Source organism: Cebus imitator, unplaced genomic scaffold, assembly GCF_001604975.1.
Source record: "Cebus imitator isolate Cc_AM_T3 unplaced genomic scaffold, Cebus_imitator-1.0 Scaffold543, whole genome shotgun sequence".
Lineage (NCBI taxonomy): Eukaryota > Metazoa > Chordata > Mammalia > Primates > Cebidae > Cebus > Cebus imitator.
The window spans coordinates 471,525-489,561 of NW_016107858.1; the positions used below are offsets into that span (position 1 = coordinate 471,525).

The 18,037-nt window shown below is 42.1% G+C and overlaps 1 protein-coding gene and 1 long non-coding RNA gene across 10 annotated transcripts in view; one reads left to right on the forward strand and one right to left on the reverse strand.

Annotated features, from left to right (window-relative positions):
* LOC108293681 (Golgi pH regulator) overlaps positions 1-7,802 on the reverse strand; it is a 59,813-nt gene extending 52,011 nt beyond the window's left edge. For 2 of the 8 annotated variants that reach the window (XM_037733705.1, XM_037733703.1), the window contains exon 1: positions 7,080-7,416. Coding sequence is in view for 5 of the 8 variants with exons in the window: in XM_017515196.2 (XP_017370685.1) it covers positions 7,594-7,635 (42 nt within the window). In the remaining 3 variants the exon portion in view is untranslated. Of the gene's footprint in view, positions 1-7,079; positions 7,417-7,593 lie in introns of those variants that run through there. The other 6 variants (XM_017515196.2, XM_017515195.2, XM_037733704.1 and 3 more) reach the window with 4 other exon arrangements.
* A 45-nt stretch (positions 7,803-7,847) lies between these two features.
* Positions 7,848-16,771, forward strand: LOC108293683. Of its 2 annotated transcripts, none has more exons than XR_001820771.2 (4): positions 7,848-8,978; positions 12,357-12,416; positions 13,960-14,422; positions 14,733-16,771. It is a non-coding gene; the product is annotated as an uncharacterized LOC108293683 (long non-coding RNA). The 2 variants fall into 2 exon arrangements; XR_005197795.1 differs by having other exon boundaries at positions 7,848-7,943.
* The last annotated feature ends 1,266 nt before the right edge of the window (positions 16,772-18,037 follow it).

Sequence of the window (18,037 nt, forward strand, 5' to 3'; positions counted from 1 at the left end):
CGATCTCGGCTCACCGCAACCTCCGCCTCCTGGGTTCAGGCAATTCTCCTGCCTCAGCCTCCTGAGTAGCTGGGATTACAGGCACGCGCCACCATGCCCAGCTAATTTTTCGTATTTTTAGTAGAGACGGAGTTTCACCTTGTTGACCAGGATGGTCTCGATCTCTTGACCTTGTGATCCACCCGCCTCGGCCTCCCAAAGTGCTGGGATTACAGGTTTGAGCCACCGCGCCCGGCCTTTACAGAAACTCTTTTATGATAAAAGGTCTGCTAACTAGACAGTTATTTCAGGGATTACAGATAAGATCCACTCTTGTAAGACCTACTTATTAAAGCTCATGACATTGGAAATAAATGTTTAAGTGCTCTTGGATTTTTGAAATTATCCATGTTACAGAGTGTACTTTAAGTAAGACAAAAATAGAAGTACATATTTTCCCACAATCTTATTGAGGAAATGTGTTCTCTTTCAGGGTCCACAAGGGGGCGTAGTTTCAAGGGCAAGAACTTCCAGCACCATGACCATGTCCTCCCCCCTCCCACCATCTCTCTCCATCCGGGAGATTTAATGGTCTCTGTTTTAATTTTCGCGGGCTAGGGAAGAATCAAAAAGTCAATCACTCCAGCGGAAGTTCTAAGGAACTCCTTTCATTGGCCAGAGGTCTAGGAGAAGGTGGGGGTTTCTCCCAGGTTAAAAGTCCCCTTCTTCCGCACCTCTTTGGATCCCTTCCACGTTTGGATCCTTTCCACCCTCCTGGAAGCTGTCTTTCTGTCTCCTGGATTTCCCCTCTGGAGTCCCCTTGCACACTCTTCGTGGAAGTTTTCTCTCTTCTCCTTTTTTTTCTCTTTGTTTACCCAAATAAATAACTTTTCTGCAACACTTCTTGGGTCTGGTATTTACGAGCTTACTGCGTACCTGCCGTGGTCCCCTCTCTCATTCTTGAAAGGGCGAGACACAGAGAACCTACAATATTTCTCTCCGGGGAGCTCTGCCTCTCCGGCACCCCAAAACCCAGTTACATTAGGATAATTATCATATGAGCCAGAGAAGGTCGCAAATAGAAAAGGAGTCAGTGGCCAGGCACAGTGGCTCACACTTGTAATCCCAGCACTTTGGGAGGAGGAGGCGGGCAGATCACTTGAGGCCAGGAGTTCGAGACCAGCCTGGCCAACCTGGCGAAGCCCCGTCTCTACTGAAAATACAAATACTAGTCGGGTGTGGTGGTGGGCACCTGTAATTCCAGCTACTCCGGAGGCTGAGGCGTGAGAATCCCTTGAATCTGGGAGGCAGAGGTTGCAGAGAGCCCATATCGTGCCACTGCACTCCAGCCTGGGAGACAGAGTGAGACTCCGTCTCAAAAAAAGAAAAAAAAAAGAAAAGGAGTCAGTGAGATTTGCTTCTTATGGAAGATCCCTGATTTCAAGTATTTTAAAAAAACACCAGCCTGGCCAACGTGGCGAAACCTTGTGTCTACAAAAAAATACACACACACACACACACACACACACACACACACACACACAAATTAGCTGGGCATGGAGGGGGGTGCCTGTAGTCCCAGCCCCCTGGGAGGCTGAGGTGGGAGGCTCACCTGAGCCTAGGAAGTTGAGGCTGCAGTGACCCATGACTGCACCACTGCGCTTCAGCTTGGGCAACAGAATGAGACCGTCTCAAAAAATAAATAAAAATAAATTAATTAAAAGAATAAAAACTTCAGGAGTGAGGAGTTGAGACCAACATTAGAGGAGTAGTAGAAAGTCTAACATTTTTCATACGTTTTCTTCAGACAGTTTTCTTAACTTCTCCATCATCCTGCCTAATCCACATAAAGCGGTTTTTATCTCAGTGTAAAGCCACGAGGTTGCAGCACCCCTCTTTTGTCAGTTTTGTTTTAAACTGGCAGAGACCACAGCCACACGACAGCTGACAAAGCTAGTGTGTAGTAAATAGAACCTTCTATACATATACACACACCGACACAACTACTTTTTTCTTCTTACACTGGCTAGGACCTTTATGAATAAAATGATTTTATGCCTTCCTAGGGACTACTTTATTGAGCAAGTATAAACTCAGTAGCTCAGCACAGACTAGTTTGTTATCATGTCCCTCCTGCCTACCAAACTCACGTGTTCAGCCCCCTGGAATTTCCTTTGGTTCTTTAGACCCATATTCTTTCACATTGACACCTCTGTAGATGTCCTCTGACAGGAACTTCTCTCTAGCCCTCTCCCAGTTCTCCTATTTACTCCCTCTGTAAGGCCTTCTCCGTCCTCCCAAATACAGATAAACTGCTCTTTTTATATAATCCTATTCTATATTGTACTTCCCTCATCAAAGTGCTTACCATACAGTTTTGTAATGCCCGATTTAAATATTTTTTGACATTAGTTATAAGCTCTATGAGGACAAAAACCATATTTGTCTTGTAATTTTTGTATCCTTAGCATCCAGCACAAAGCCTGGCACATAGCAGGCTCTCCATAAGTGATTGCTGAATGGCTAAGTGCTCTACATAAAAGATGGTTTATTCTTCAGCATTCAATCTTCAATTTTCTGTAGTAATTCCCATGTGCTATGCTAGGTGCTGGAGATACAAAGATGAGTAAGATGGTTACTACCCTCTAGAAGCTCACAATACAGTGAAGACACTACATAAATAATTATAACATAACATGGATATGCAATGATAGAGATACATTACACGATATTGTAAAACAATATGAAAGAAGGAGACCAAAGCAATCTGTAGGGGGCTAGGGACGATGTTCTGGAGAAGGTAATGCCTGAGCTGAAGGAAGTTTTAATTTGGGGTTAAAACCTGATACTGTATGCAAATTTTGGGATTATGTACATTTTTCTAGAGTGGTTCCAAGGTATTCATCACACACTCAAACGTTTCCACCACCCCTAACATATTAAAAACCACCCTCTCAAAGGACGAGTAAGAATCGGGTAGGGAGGCTGCATATGGTGGCTCGTGCCTGTAATTCCAGCACTTTTGAGAGGCCAAGGCGGGTGGATCGCTTGAGCCTAGGAGTTCAAGACCAGCTTGGCCAAGATGATGAAACCCCATCTCTATGAAAAATAACAAAAATTAGCTAAGCATGGTAGTGCATGCCTGTAGTTCCAGCTGATAGGGAGACTGAGGTGGAAGGGCCACTTGAGCCTGGCAGGTGGAGGCTACAGTGAGCCGTAAGCACGTCACTGCAATCCAGCCTGGGTGACAGAGGGAAACCCTGTCTCAAAACAAAACAAATGAACAAAAAAAACAAATCAGGTAGAGAGAAGACCGGTGGTGGGGTGGGAGGACAGGGCTTTCCAGATAGCAAAGGGCATGAGTAAAGGCACAGAGTGAATAATAGCATGGTATATGCTGGGAACTACACATGGTTTGGTGCTGCTAGAAGATGAAATTCAAAGAAGGAAGAGGTCAAAAATGAGGCTAGACAGGAGGAGTGGATGTCCAATCATTAAGAGCTCTGAAGGCCACCCTAAGGAGCTTATAGTCTAAGGTGGTGAGGGTTGTCTGCTATATCTTATACAGAGCAGTATGGTGGCTGTGTGGAAGACACATTTGAAGGAAACAACATTGTAGGAAGAGAAACATTATGGAAATGTGTTATGGGAGTTCAGAAGAAAGATGATAAAGGCTGATTTAAGACATTTGGTGACAGGAGAGGAGACAACAGATTTGAGAACTGTTTCGAAGGTAAAATCAGCAGAGAGAAGTCATCTCTCTTCGCCTCCTTCCACCAACCCTTATCTGGCGGCTCACCTTTGACCGAGCACCAATATTCTACGAATAATCTCTTAAAAGTGTGGTACACGGACTGCAGTACTCCACGTGTGGCCTGACTAGTATGCAGTACAATATTATCACTCCATTGCTACAGATGGTGTGCTTTTCGCTGTTGTCACAGAAATGTATATTTGGTTAGCTGTATTTGTTAACGTCTCATCTGCCTTTCCAGCCTTCCCTCACTTTGTGCAGTCATATTTGCCGAGTCAAGTAAAAGTCATAACATTTAGGACACAATGCCTGACTTACTATAATTACCATTATTATCTTATTAGCTATGATCATTACAAAACAGAATTAGCACTTAGCTCTCAGGCCCTACCTCCTTGAGCCTCAGAAATGTTGATAAAACCAATTATTGAGCTTTTGAGTACTATGATTATTAAGTACTATGCTCAGTATGTGGGTGACTGCATCATTTGTACCCCAAGCCTCAGCTGTCACAATATACCCAGCACATGTACCAAATCTAAAATAAAATAATGTAAAATAAAAGTTGCAAAAAAAACAAAGACTTTTAAACTACACACACACACACACACAAATGTAGCTGGAGAGTTCATTACATCCAAGATAAACACAAATTCTGGCAAGATTATAGAGGATCCAAAAAGAATGCAGAAACAAAATGCAATTTCAAACAGGTTTGCAAATAAAATGGGAGGCGCATAGCTTATTAAAAACGAGACTTAATATTTTCAGAATTGTACAGAGTCTTGACCTTAGGACTTAAGAGTGTACTCTGGAACTGATTAAGTCTTAGCACTGTATAGAGAGCTCAAAACACGAGTTAGATAACAGGTGCTTTTATAAAAATGACCTCTGGGTTGAAAATTAGCTACAGTTAAAAAAAAAAAAAAAGATGGCCCTTAGCAAGATAGTTATTAAAGAATTAATTATAAAAGACACCTTTCTTGGATCATTTATTCAGCCTTTTAATCATTTAACAAATATTTATTAGTGCCTAATATGTGCCAGGTCCAAGGGATAGAATGGCAAACAAGAGAGCATGAATGCTGTTTTCAAGGAGTTTATAATCTATGGAGGAGACAAACAACGTATCAAAACAATGTGGTAGTTAGTGTTGTGACGGGGAAGTGGGTGAAGGGTACTATGACAGTATGTATAGGGACATCTAGTCCAGTCTAGAGGAAGCTTCTTGGATGTTCAAGTTGAGATCTGAAGGCTGAAAGAAGGGGAGGTATATGAGGAAAAGGCCCAGAAAGAGAACACAGACCGTGTGGAAATCTGGAAGCACCATAGCATGCATGGCCAGGTTAAGAAACTAAAAGAAGTTGAGAAAGTCTGAAGAATAAAATGGTGAGAGCCACAGCTGAAGAGGGAAGAGGCAGGGTCCCATCAATAAGGGACCTGATAAGAGCTAGGGTCCTATCAATAAGGGATCTGAAAAGCCACGTGAAGGAGTTTGAACTTTGTCCTGTGGCATTGTGAGCAGACTTCAATATGTGACCTCTGATTTCAGATTGCATTTGAAATAAACCTTTCAGTTAATACAAAAGAGTAAAAATGCAGGGCGGGAGTGGGGGCGGGTGCACAGGGGGCAGTGGTGGTATTTCCAAGGTAACTACACCTCTCTAAACAGGTACTTTTTATTAAATATTCACTACAATTCTACTATGTGCCTGCTACTGATCTAGATGCTGGAAAATACGGGAGAGAACAAGAAAGACAGATAAAAAACACATGAACAATAGTAATAGATGCCAAGAAGAAAATAAAACATGGAAATGAGGAAGAAGGCACCCGAAATGGAAAGCTACTTTGGCTGTGGGCAGGGTGTCAGGTAAAACCTTCCTAAAGTGACATTCTTACTAATACCAAAATGATAATGTAGCTGCATAAATATCTGAACAGAGAACATGTCATGCAAAGTAGTCTTTGGGTCTTTCTTCCATGTTTGTAAAGAGCAGGTTTAACAATTACATATGGATGCATGTAAAGAGCATACTTAATAATCATAGTACTCAAAAACTCAATAATTAGCTTTTCAACCCTTACCCCTTCTCCTGGCCCCAAGTAGTCTCCAGCTTCTATTTTTGCCGTCTATATGTTGGTGAGTACTCAATATTTAGCTCCCACTTTACAAAAGATGCACGTTTGTAAAGAGCAGGTTTAACAATTAACATATGGATGCATGAGAGAAGTAAAAGTCTATGATCATAAGGCATACAAGATTAGAAAGCCACTTCCTTGGTTCAATGTATCAATTATATCCATGCTAAAAATCTCAGAGGCTGCAATGCAAAGCCGATTTTCTTTTTTGTTTTCTAATTTTTTTTTTAATTCTATGAAGAAGCAAAGTCAATTTTCTACTGACATTCTTTATTCTAGTGAAAAAAAGCTAATTAAGTTTTTTTTTAAATTAATTTTTTTCTTAAATTAGTACTAGGGCTAAAAACAACCCTGAGTTGTCACTAAGGGCACTGGGTAGTCTTAGAAAGATTTTAAGCAGAAGAGTTACATGTCCAGGTTTTTTTACATTAATACATTTAAATACTATGCAGCCAATAAAAACAATAATTATGAAAACTATAGAAAAGGTGGTAATTAAAAAAATTTAAAAAAAACCATTGGATTAGGGTGGTGGGATTATGGATGGCTTTTTATTTCATATTTTAATATTTTAAAAGTTTTTGAAAAGGACAATGCTCTGCTCTACGGACCTGAGTATTCGGATGAAGCAATACAAATAACGGAATCAAAGAAGAAAAATTTAGTTCACTTTAAGCCCCAAAAGGTAACTATTCTGTCATTTGCCATTTGAGAGAAGAAAAGTAAAAACAACAAAAAAACCATCTTTAAATTATTAGAAAGAAGGGAAAAAGGTCAATAGGTAGTCTGAGATTCAGAAATGTTAAGTTGGCCAACAATTATTTATTGAATGCCTGCACTTGGAAGTGGGGATACAGCTATGAACAAGGCAGAATCTCAAAAAATAAAATCAAAAACACACACATAAATGATGCCAGTGCCATGCTAAATGCTAGGAAGGAAAAATAGATTACCAATGGATGACACGGTAAAAGCAAGAGGCTCACTAGACGAAGCTTCTACTGAGCAATGTCTTACATGTTTGTACGCTCAGAGCTTTATACAATGGTCGATAAATGTTGATTGTACAAACAAATGAAGGTGGCCAATGGAGAAGAAATGAGGGTCAGAAAAACATCCGAAACGGGTGTGTAATTAAGCTGAGGATAAAGGATGAGGTGTCAGCGCAAAAACAAAACCTAATACTTTTAAGTATAGGTATAACCTTGTATTGCTATTTTGAAGCAGGAAACGTCTCCATACCAGGATTCAGGATGTGACATCTAACAGCAAAGCCCGCACTGACGCGCCCCCAGTATCCAGCCCTGATTGGCGCGCCGCACGCCCGGCGCCCGGAACCACATACGCTTCCCCAGTCCAGGGTCCGCGGCGCAGCCCGGAAGCTTCGGGCAGCTCCGAGGGCCGGCTTCTCAGCTGGCGGCGCCGGCTCTGAGCGCGGAGGCCGGCGGACCCCGGTCCCTTCCAAAAGCGGACCGAAATTCCGGGGACGGATGCGGGGTGGGGCCACGGACGGCCGCAGGCCAGCCTCCCGACAGCCGGGGCTCAGGGAACCGGACGCAGCCAATCTCACACCCTCTTCACGCTCTGGGTCCCGGAGTGACGGGCGCAGGCCGCGTGAGGGGAGCGAGACCCCGGACCAGCCCGCACCAAGGGGGACCCGAGGGGGCGATTCGGCAAAAGGAGGCTGACGGGTGTCGGGGCGGGAGGCGGTGACTCACCTGGGAGGTAATCATGATGCTAGAGTCGATCAGGAAACTCATCGCGAAGTGTAGGGAGGGCTCCTGCCTCCACTTCCCATTCCCCGAGGCCACTGCACGCTGGGGCCACCGGCCCCCTCACTCAGGCAGCCTTCGCCCAGGTGTCGCAGCCAGGACAGCGGCTCGCAAGCCCGACGCCATCAAGCTGCGCCCCAGCCAGCCAATCAGCAGCTACCTCCAGAGCTTCCCGCCTCGGGCTCGGCGTGGTGGGTGGGGCGGACGCTTAGATCTCAGGGCCGGCGCTTAATTAGGGGCGAAACGGAAAGCAGATGCAGCGCAGTGTAGCATCAACATTTCTGAGGCTCAAGGAGGTAGGGCCTGAGAGCTAAGTGCTAATTCTGTTTTGTAGTGATCATAGCTAATGAGGTAATAATGGTAATTATAGTAAGTCAGGCATTGTGTCCTAAATGTTATAACTTTTACTTGACTCGGCAAATATGACTGCACAAAGTAAGGGAAGGCTGGAAAGGCAGATGAGACATTAACAAATACAGCTAACCAAATATGCATTTCTGTGACAACAGCGAAAAGCACACCGTCTGTAGCAATGGAGTGATAATATTGTACTGCATACTAGTCAGGCCACACGTGGAGTACTGCAGTCCCTGTACCACACTTTTAAGAGATTATACGTGGAATTTTGGAGCTCGGTCAAAGGTGAGCCGCCAGATAAGGGTTGGTGGAAGGAGGCGAAGAGAGATCACTCCGAACATGACATCTGTCTTCATGTGAAAGAATGGGTAGAACTGATGTGGCCCCGAGAGTTATCTGTAGGGCAAAGGACTGGAAGTTAAATGAAGATAGATTTTAACTGAAAACAAAGATCAATTCTTTTAGAGTCTGAAGAAGGATTATTTTAGGAAGTAACTCCCTCTTCCCCCTTCCCACCATGTTGCAGTGGATCAAATATACACTGAATCACTACCTCATGTATTCAACACTTATTTCATGTAGGCTTAATGCATTGCTGTGGTGCTTGTTCTGCCGCTGATGTGGGGCCAGCTAGTCTTTGTAGTTCCTGTAGTCTCAGTTCTGCAAACTGGCCCCAGTCCAGGAAATCACCCTATGTAGGAGTGGCTACAGTTAAGACCCAGAAAGACAATCCTGAGGGGACCTGACATCCAGCTTCTGTGTTCCGACTATTACAGTTTGAATAAGTGACCCGCAGATTCATTACACACAAGGGAATGTGTCTTCCTTTCATTGGATTGAACTCTGTCATACCAACTACCTGTAAGATGTCAATCCCTGATCCAGAATTTCAAGGAGCTGTGGAGGCAGCTCTACTGTGGGAGTGTCATAAACCAGAGACCTTTGTGTCCTGGCTATATCTATTAGGGAAGCAGGTAGATTTCCACATAGCAGCACCTGACATTCAAGACTGTGTGATTGTGCAGAATGCTGAGATAGCCTATCAAGGCAAGCAGTTTACCTCGGTGGCTTACTGGGGTGCACAGTGGGCATCAGAGTCTTGGTAACCTGGAATAGCATAGAAAGGTGGACAGTGCCTATGGGCCTAAGGCCTGTGCAAAGCTTGGGTGATATCGTTCAGAATTCTCCCTACTGTAGCACTTGTGTCCAGGTAAAGGACAGGCCTGGGTGATTCAAGGGACTGCTTTTGACTGATTGTGATTGAGGAATGTCTCTAGAAACCTACACACTGCATTTAGTATCCAATTGACTCTCTTCTCAAAGCAAGTCTTTACTGGTGATGGTGGACTCTGATACCAAAATGGCTTGTCCTCCCATCTCTACTGCTGTTAATATTCTCCTGATCCCTCTAGCTGCTGCTATCCTCTTAGACTAGTGAGATCTTTTGGTTCTGCCTCCATGGACTGTCAAACCATTTGGGCCCTGGGTCCCCAGTTTGTGCTGTTTTTCCAAGGGAGGTTTTCAAAATATGTCATGTTCATAACTACTAGCCATTGTTTGCCACTCATCTGGAGATTGACAGCCAGTCCCATAGATGTGCTATAAAGAGTCGATTGACGAGATGATCAGTCTGTCTCCTTTGGACCAGTGTTTGCTCACACCACTTTACCACCCTTTTTCATGGCAACTGCAGTGTGCATAACTACTCTCACACTTCCCAGTACCATCCACATCCTGACAGCTATTTCACCTCCGTCCTCCAAATTAATGCAAAGGATTGGGTCCAGGAGTTGACACTAACACTAGATCCCTGGGAAACACCCTAGTACTTCTCCATGCACATACGTAGCACCTGCCCATGCCAGTGGTTGGATGATCTCTGTTAGGGATTTTCTTTTGAAAGTTTTTACTTATTGTGATATAGCTGTAGATTCACATGCAGTTGTAAGTCTGGTATCTTTTGAGACATATGGCATCACCACTTCCACGGCATCCTACTCCAGCTCTCTCCCTTCATGGATAGACATCCTCTCTTATAGCTCCCCACTGTGCCAGGTTCACTGAGTCTCTGAACTCCCTTGTATACCCCACTAAGTCACCAGTGTAAGTTGGACAGGAAACCACAAGTATTCAAAGGAAAAAATGTTTATTTTCCAGTGGTCCTATGGACAGTATCTATACTTGATAACTAGAAAACGAAGAGGTGCAGTTTTTTCAAAGTGTGATTCTCTTAACGCCTTGGGAAGCTTATTTAAAATGTAGATTCATAAACTCTAATGTAGACCAGTGGACTTGGGATTTTGGAAAGTGACTCCCAGGAGGAATCTGGGAGCCAATTAATTAATAAATAAAAATTACATACATTTATCATGTACAAAACGATGTCTTGAAATATGTATACATTGTGGAATGGCTAAATCGAGTTAATTAGCATTATGTAGTATTTCCGATACTTATTTTTGTGGTGAGAATACTTAAAATCTACTCTCAGAGGTTATCAAAAATGCAATACATTCTCGTTAAATATAGTCACCATATTGTATAATAGATCTCTTGAACTTACTCCTCTTACCTAACTGAAATTTTGTATCCTTTGACCAACATCTCCCAAACTTTTAAATCTTACTTAAAAAATATATTTGTGTTAAACATTATTTATGATATTTGTATTCTGTTTTGTAACTATACATAGTTGCATTTAATTCATTCTGGGAGTATAGGCATGCACCACCATGCCTGGCTAATTTTAAAGTTTTTGTAGAGACAGGGTCTCACAATGTGCCCGGGCTAGTCTCAAACTCCTGGGCTCAAGCGGTCCTCCTGCCTCTGCCTCCCAAAATGTTGGGATTACAGGTATAAGCCACCGTGCTTGGCCTTGAATTCTTTTAAAAAGTATTTCTCTTGGCCAGGCACAGTGGCTCATGCCTGTAATCCCAGCACTTTGGGAGGCTAAGGCAGGCGAATCACCTGAGATCAGGAGTTTGAGAACAGCCTGGCCAATATGGTGAAACCCCGTTTCTACTAATAATACAAAAATTAGCCAGGTGTGATGGTGCACATCTCTAATCCCAGCTACTTGTGAGGCTGAGGCAGGAGAATTGCTTGAACCTGGGAGGTGGAGGATGCAGTGAGCTGAGATTGTGCCACTGCACTCCAGCCTGGCCACAAGGGCAAAACCAAAAAACAAAAAATATTTTTCTTTTGGCTTGAGTGGGTTATGAAATAAATTTTTCTTTAAAGAAGGGTTTGCAGGTATTTTGAGCTTTTTTGCATAATTGAGAGTGCCTTTCAATTGGCTTCACACATGAATGAAATTTGGCTTATTGTGGAGTTTTCAGCTTAAGTTTTTCATCCTCAATACTCTGTGGATATTCTCTTCTTTTCTGAGATTTAATGTGTTACAGAGAAGCATGATGCCAGCCTGATTTTTTTTTTTTAACCTTTGTAAGTAACTTGATAAATACTCTGTTCATCCACAGTTGGCACCGGAAGGACTAGCACCACATTGAGAGGATTGGCCGAAACAGAGAGCCATGAGGCTTTGGTTCCTTGTGCTCACCCCAGCTTCCCTTTTCCTTTTGAGCTATTACTCATCCCCATGCCCAACAGTGGCATCTGAGGGAGAGGAGAAATCGGTCTCCTTTACCCCTCCAGACCACATAAACTCTTCTCTTAAATCTCTATCAAAGCTGAGTCTAAGGTGCCTCATTTAATAGTAAGACTAGGCCGGTTGCTGTGGCTCACGCCTGTAACCCCAGCACTTTGGGAGGCTGAGGCGGGTGGATCACGAGGTCAGGAATTTGAGACCAACCTGGCCAACATGGTGAAACCCCGTTTCTACTAATAATACAAAAATTAGCCAGGTGTGATGGTGCACACCTCTAATCCCAGCTACTCCAGAGGCTGAGGCAGGAGAATTGCTTGAACTTGAGAGACGGAGGCTGCAGTGAGCTGAGATTGTGTCACTGCACTCCAGCCTGGGCAATAGAGCAACACTTTGTCTCAAATAATAATAATATTATTATGCTAGATTACAGTAATCCTATCACATAGAGTGATAATTATGAAGGTGATGATAGCTAATATTTGTGGAGTGCTTACTACGTGCCAGGTACTGTTTTACGATCTTGACATGCATTAACTCATTAACTCCCCAGCTTAGTTCCTAGCTTGCCTCCCTATGGCAGATACCATTTTCCCTTATTATTTTGGAAGCACTAGTGAGCATATTGTGACTCTTTGGATTGTATGCTCAAGAGACTGAGGCTCAGAGGAAGGAATTCCCTCTCGTTCCTGTTTAAGGCCCACTTTCCAAATTCTCTTTTCTCATCTTAAAATCTTTCTCTTTTCAGCAGTTGACATTTTGAAATAGCTATTATCTTCAAGGAAGCCTCACCTCCCTAATGAGAGAGGTTTGACCCTACTCTGTGTTCACAGGCGGACAAGAATGCAAAGCATAGCTGTTCAATGGTACAAAAACCACTGCAGGGTTTGTTTCTTTGCCTTTCTAAATTACAGAATTATGTCTTTATACTTGCAAATCAAAATTTGTCTAGATTTTTTTCCCTGGTGCGTGATGAGTCCCTTCCAGTTTGCAATGTCAGGTCTTTTATCAGCTCAAGGAAATTTCCTTGTATCTTTAGAGCTTATGGTTGGTTCACTTGTCCTGACTTTTCTTCTGGAGCATCGTGTACCTATGTGTTGGATTTTTATTGTCTTTCCTCTATATTCATTATTTCTTTTTTGACAATTTTTATCTCTTTGTTCGTTCTTTTGGCATTTGGGAGAATTTCTGATATTGAATCTTTACAGAATTGATTTGGTCTAATATATTGCTAATTCTGCTCTTCATTCTTAAATTCTGCTGTGGCATTGTTTGCTAACTCTGCCAGCTCCTTTTACAATTCAGTCTAGCACTTTATTATGTTGTGTTTTATGTATTATTTTATAGAGTCCATGTGTTCTTTAACCTTTTTTTGAGAGTAAAAAACAGATTTTAAATAAATAAATTTTTATTTTAAAAATAAAGATCTTTTGAAATTATGCTATTCTTTTCTTTTGGTGTTTATTGTTTTCTTCTCATGTCTCTGGAACTTCCCACAGACTCCAGGTTATTCTCTGTCTAGCTGTTGTGTTCCCTATCTGTTACTTATCTATAAAACTGAGAGTCTCATCTGTCCCAGAATAGGTATAGGACCTGAGTAGACACAGTAAAGTTACGTCAACAGAATTAATAAAAATGTAAAGAAGAATCCTCAACTGTTAGATAAGTAAATTTCTAAAAAATATTTAAAGGAAGACAAGTAGTCTATAATTCAAGAAAAATATAGAGTTGTCCTAGAATTTAGTGCCTCGCTCTGATACAATTATGAAAAAAACTGGAGAAAGTGGGCCTTCTGATCTGAGAGATCTTAGAGAGATGAACTATTTTTGTAATATCATAAGGACATTCCTTGTCGTGATGTCTGCCTTAGAGATATGATGGAGATTTTTTTTTTACTGTTAAGTTATATTCCATTGGCTCAGGTCACTTGTGTTTATCTAATCTCATCATTTTCTCTGGGTTGTACTGACCTAACTCAATTTTGGAGGTCCCTCATTGTTTCTTCCATCTACAGATCTAGCTAGTTTAAAGATGAAAACTGCAGCAGATGAGAAAGAAAAATACAACTGGAAAACGTGGATGAATTAGAAACACTAAACAGTTTTCAGGAAAGCTGAGTGGCTGAGAAAAACAGATGCTGTAGGAAAAGAAAAAAAAGAGGACACAAAAGCTGTCCTGGCCAAAGGGGTCATGACCATACATTATCCTCGGATGAGGGCTTCCTTTATGGTGACAATTGAACAGAAGCATTTAGAGCAGATTACAATGCATGTTATACGTACAATGAAATCATTGAAACAGAAAAAAGAGCCAAAATTGATGTCTTTGCCTTAAATCTTGCTTCTTTCTAGTTTATTCTCTCCACAGTGGTCGGGGCAGTCTGAGAGAAAATGACCAACAGAATATGATGGAATTGATGGTACGTGACTTCTTCCAAGTTTAGGTCATAAAAGACACTAAAGTTTCTGCTTTGGCCTCTTGAATCACTTTCTCTGGGGGAAACCAGCTACTGGGTCATAAAGACACTCAAGCAGCCCCATAGAGGGGCCCAAGTGGAGAGAAACCACTTGCCAGCATTATCTTGGTGGTCATGCAGCTGTGTGAATGAGTGGATCCTACCATCCTGGTCAAACCTCTGCTAACTGAAGGCCCCACCTATATTTGACTGCAGTCTTCTGAGAGACCTCCAAGCTGCTCTAGAATTCCTGACCTACAGAAACTGTGAGGGATAATATATGTTTGTTGTTTTAAGCCAGTACATTTTGGAGTAATTTGCTACCCAGCAATATACAACGAATACAGAAGTCATCACAGGTAATATATATATATATTTTTTGAGATGGAGTTTCGCTCTCGTTACCCAGGCTGGAGTGCAATGGCGCGATCTCGGCTCACCGCAACCTCCGCCTCCCAGGTTCAGGCAATTCTCCTGCCCCAGCCTCCTGAGTACCTGGGACTACAGGCACGCGCCACCATGCCCAGCTAATTTTTTGTATTTTTAGTAGAGACGAGGTTTCACCATGTTGACCAGGATGGTCTCGATCTCTTGACCTCGTGATCCACCTGCCTCGGCCTCCCAAAGTGCTGGGATTACAGGCTTGAGCCACCGCGCCCGGCCACACAGGTAATATTTTTATTAAATAATTGCATGGCACAAACCTGGGTCTCCATCTTTGTAGGCTTTGATTTTTGTTTCTATACCACTCACTGACTGTTAAGCCACATATTTTAGGTTTTTGTTATAATCACACCTAACCTCAATGTACCCTTTGGTTAGGTGTGCAATAGATAACGCTAGATACTAGAACAGATAAATCTTGACATCTGAGTGGATTAATATAATAAACGTTTATTTTTCATTTCATATAAGGTCTAAAAGTCCAATTAATGGAAATTGGCAGGGTAGGAAGCCCTCTGATCCACAACATCCAAAAACTGACTGACATCTTCATTACAAGGCTTCCAAGGTTGCTAGGGTGACAGCATCTTTAATATGTGGCTTCTGGGGTTGTGCTAGGTGACAACATCCAGTAATTCATATGAAAATATCTTTTTCTTCCTTTATTTGTGACAAAGAAAGTTTGCTTTATTTCAAGCTGGAAACTCCTGGGACCTTCAGGGAACCTCTTCCTCAGCTACATGCCTCTGTAGTGTCAGCTTGCTCTACTGCTGGGGAGTGCTTGGCTGATTACCTTCTTCCTGCCCTGGGAGATGTTTCAGGAATCATTCATTCATTCAGCAAACATTACAACGTTCCAGGCACTGTGCCAAGTACTGAGTATTCATTGATATAGGATAAAATCTCTGTCCTAAAGTTGCTTGCAGTCAGATGGGAGAAAAGCAAGTAAATACAATGATTTGGTAAGTGCTGTGATAGAATGGGCACAAAAGTACTGAGAGATCGTAAAAGTGGGAGCAACTGACTTTTCTTGGGAAGTTTGTAAACTTGCATAAAGAGGAAGACAACTGAGCTGACTCTTGTAGGATGAGAAGAAGCTGACCACAGGAAAAATGCTGGACAGAGCACAGAGTCCTGAAACAATGTGACATTCATCAGTATCTGCCAGGACTATCCATATTGGGTTACTGGCCAATAGTTCTGTAAGGCTGGGGCTCAGGAATGTGTAGACAAATGTGAGAGGTGAGACTAGAAAGGTGGTGTACTAGTTGGGCTGTGTTAGCAAGAGATGATTTTGGCTATGTTAAATTTAAAAAAAATAAAAAGAAACTCTGGGGTAGCTTAGAAAATTGAAGGAAGGCTGAAGAACCATGATCTGAAAGATGTGGAGCCAAACATTTCCTGGAAATCTAGGTAAGAAGAAACTAATTGTGAATATTTCTTCAGGAGCCAAGATAAATGAATTCCAACCAATTTTCAGTTTCGTTGTTGCTCCTATTGAGGATTCACATTCCAGGGAGAGAGTGTCTGATTGGCCCATTTGGGTGAAAAAACCTGACCCTTAACCGTGAGATGCTAGGGGTTCATCAAGACTACATCTAACTGAGGAAGGATGTTTCCCATAGATGAAATGGAGATTATAAAAGAAGGAGAATACATTCTGCTCAGGTAAAAACAGTTGTAGTTTCTAGGTGGGTTGGAGTCAGTAACGAAGGGCTTCGTAAGTCATGTTAAAAAAAATCTAGAATTTATTCGGTAGGCAATGAAGAGCCATAGAAGGAATTTGAGCAGAGAAGTAACATGATAAATCCCAGACAAAAGCTTTCGGCTAATTTGATTTTGTTATGAGTTTATTTTTATCTGTAATGAACAAATTTAACTCTTTCTATAGTTCTTATTGACATGGAAGAGAACAAATATCATTCTACCATTCCTTTCCATAGTCCAAACAAATACACCTTTTATTTTTTCCTGAGATTTGTGTAGTGAATGGGCCGGGGGGGTGGGGGGGAGAAATGGACCAAATCTCCATTGATCAAGAAAGTTTTCATGTTCTTTCTGAATCAGATTCTCTTCCCTCCCACACAGTGATGTGCTAGAGCTGGTTTGTACTGGCTGGCGAGAGTTGTTTGCTAAATTTTCAGGAATTCTGTGAGTCATTTGTTAAGGATAGTCATTATTAACAATTAAGTTATATAAATTTAAACAAAAAAGATATGAAACACAAAGGTGTAATAAATATTGAAAGCTGACCACTTCCTAAATACTGTACTATCATCTATGTTCTTGAGGTTATTTATACCTACTGAATGGTACACATCCACTGTATTGTGGAAAACTTTATAATGTTACAGTATTGCACATCTTCCCAACTCTGCATTCAGTGACATTATGCTCGTAGCATAATGGTGGGAGTGGGAGAATTTATACCAAGGAAATTGGCAAACACTACAAAGTCAGCCTGTTAACCCTGGAGAGGGCTGGTGGTTAAACATTTACTAACATACCACCCTCACCCCCTGTACCCGACTCCCCTTGTTTTCTAGCCCTCAACTCCAAAGGAAAAATAACTAGAAACTGAGGCAGTCTCTTCACAGTCCAGTTCAGCTGACATATAAAAAGAAAAAACAAAGCTGGTGAAAAGTCAAGTTAATTTTATTTGTTTTATAACAGTCTAGCACATGACTACTAGCTCTGACACAAGGATGTGGAAGGTTGGAGAATACAGGACCACCATCCCAATTATGCGTCTCTCTTTTGGAGAGATTTCTTCAGGTCGTTTGTTATGAATGTGTTTCATAACAAACTGAGTCTTTACACTTTGTTTCATAGATGAAAAAATTGCAGAAAAAGGCCATGGGGCCATCTACTTTTCCCTTCGGGAAACCTTATGAATTCTTTTAGAATCTTCTTCTTTTGGGCGAACTTCCAGAAAGCAGTGGCACTGGCGACTCTGGGATGTCCCACTGAATCATGGTGACTGCTGCCAGAGCTGAATACCACCTTTTTCTTGGTTCTGGGAGCTGCAATATCTAGGTGAACTGTCTTTCATAAAAGTTTTTCTTTCCTCTTACCCAACTGTTGAACCTAGAACTTTGTTTCCTTTTTCTCCTCCCTTCCCCAAGCACATATTTAGTTATAATACAATAATTGCAAAAAGGGAAAGTCTCCCTGCCTATTTCGCTATCACTTCTAGGTACCCACTTACTAGTTTTACAGATTTTATTTACACTCAGAAGAGTTTATCTTGCAACCAGGCAAACAGTTCTCTTCTAAACTTTGCTAAGTTGGGTTGTGCAATCCTTTCCACATGGTATGCTTAGAGGGTAATTCGTGGTGAGGGAAAGGAGCGAAGAGGAAGCTGAGGAATGGGATGGGACATGCAGTTGAGGTGGTGTTTTCTTTCTTACTTAGCATGTGCCCAACGACCCTCCTCAGGAACTGGGAGGAGCAGTGATTGGTACCAGTCTCGCCACAGGCCTTCCGCATGGCCTGGACTGAGAGTTCCAGCATGCAGCTCTGTCAGTGTC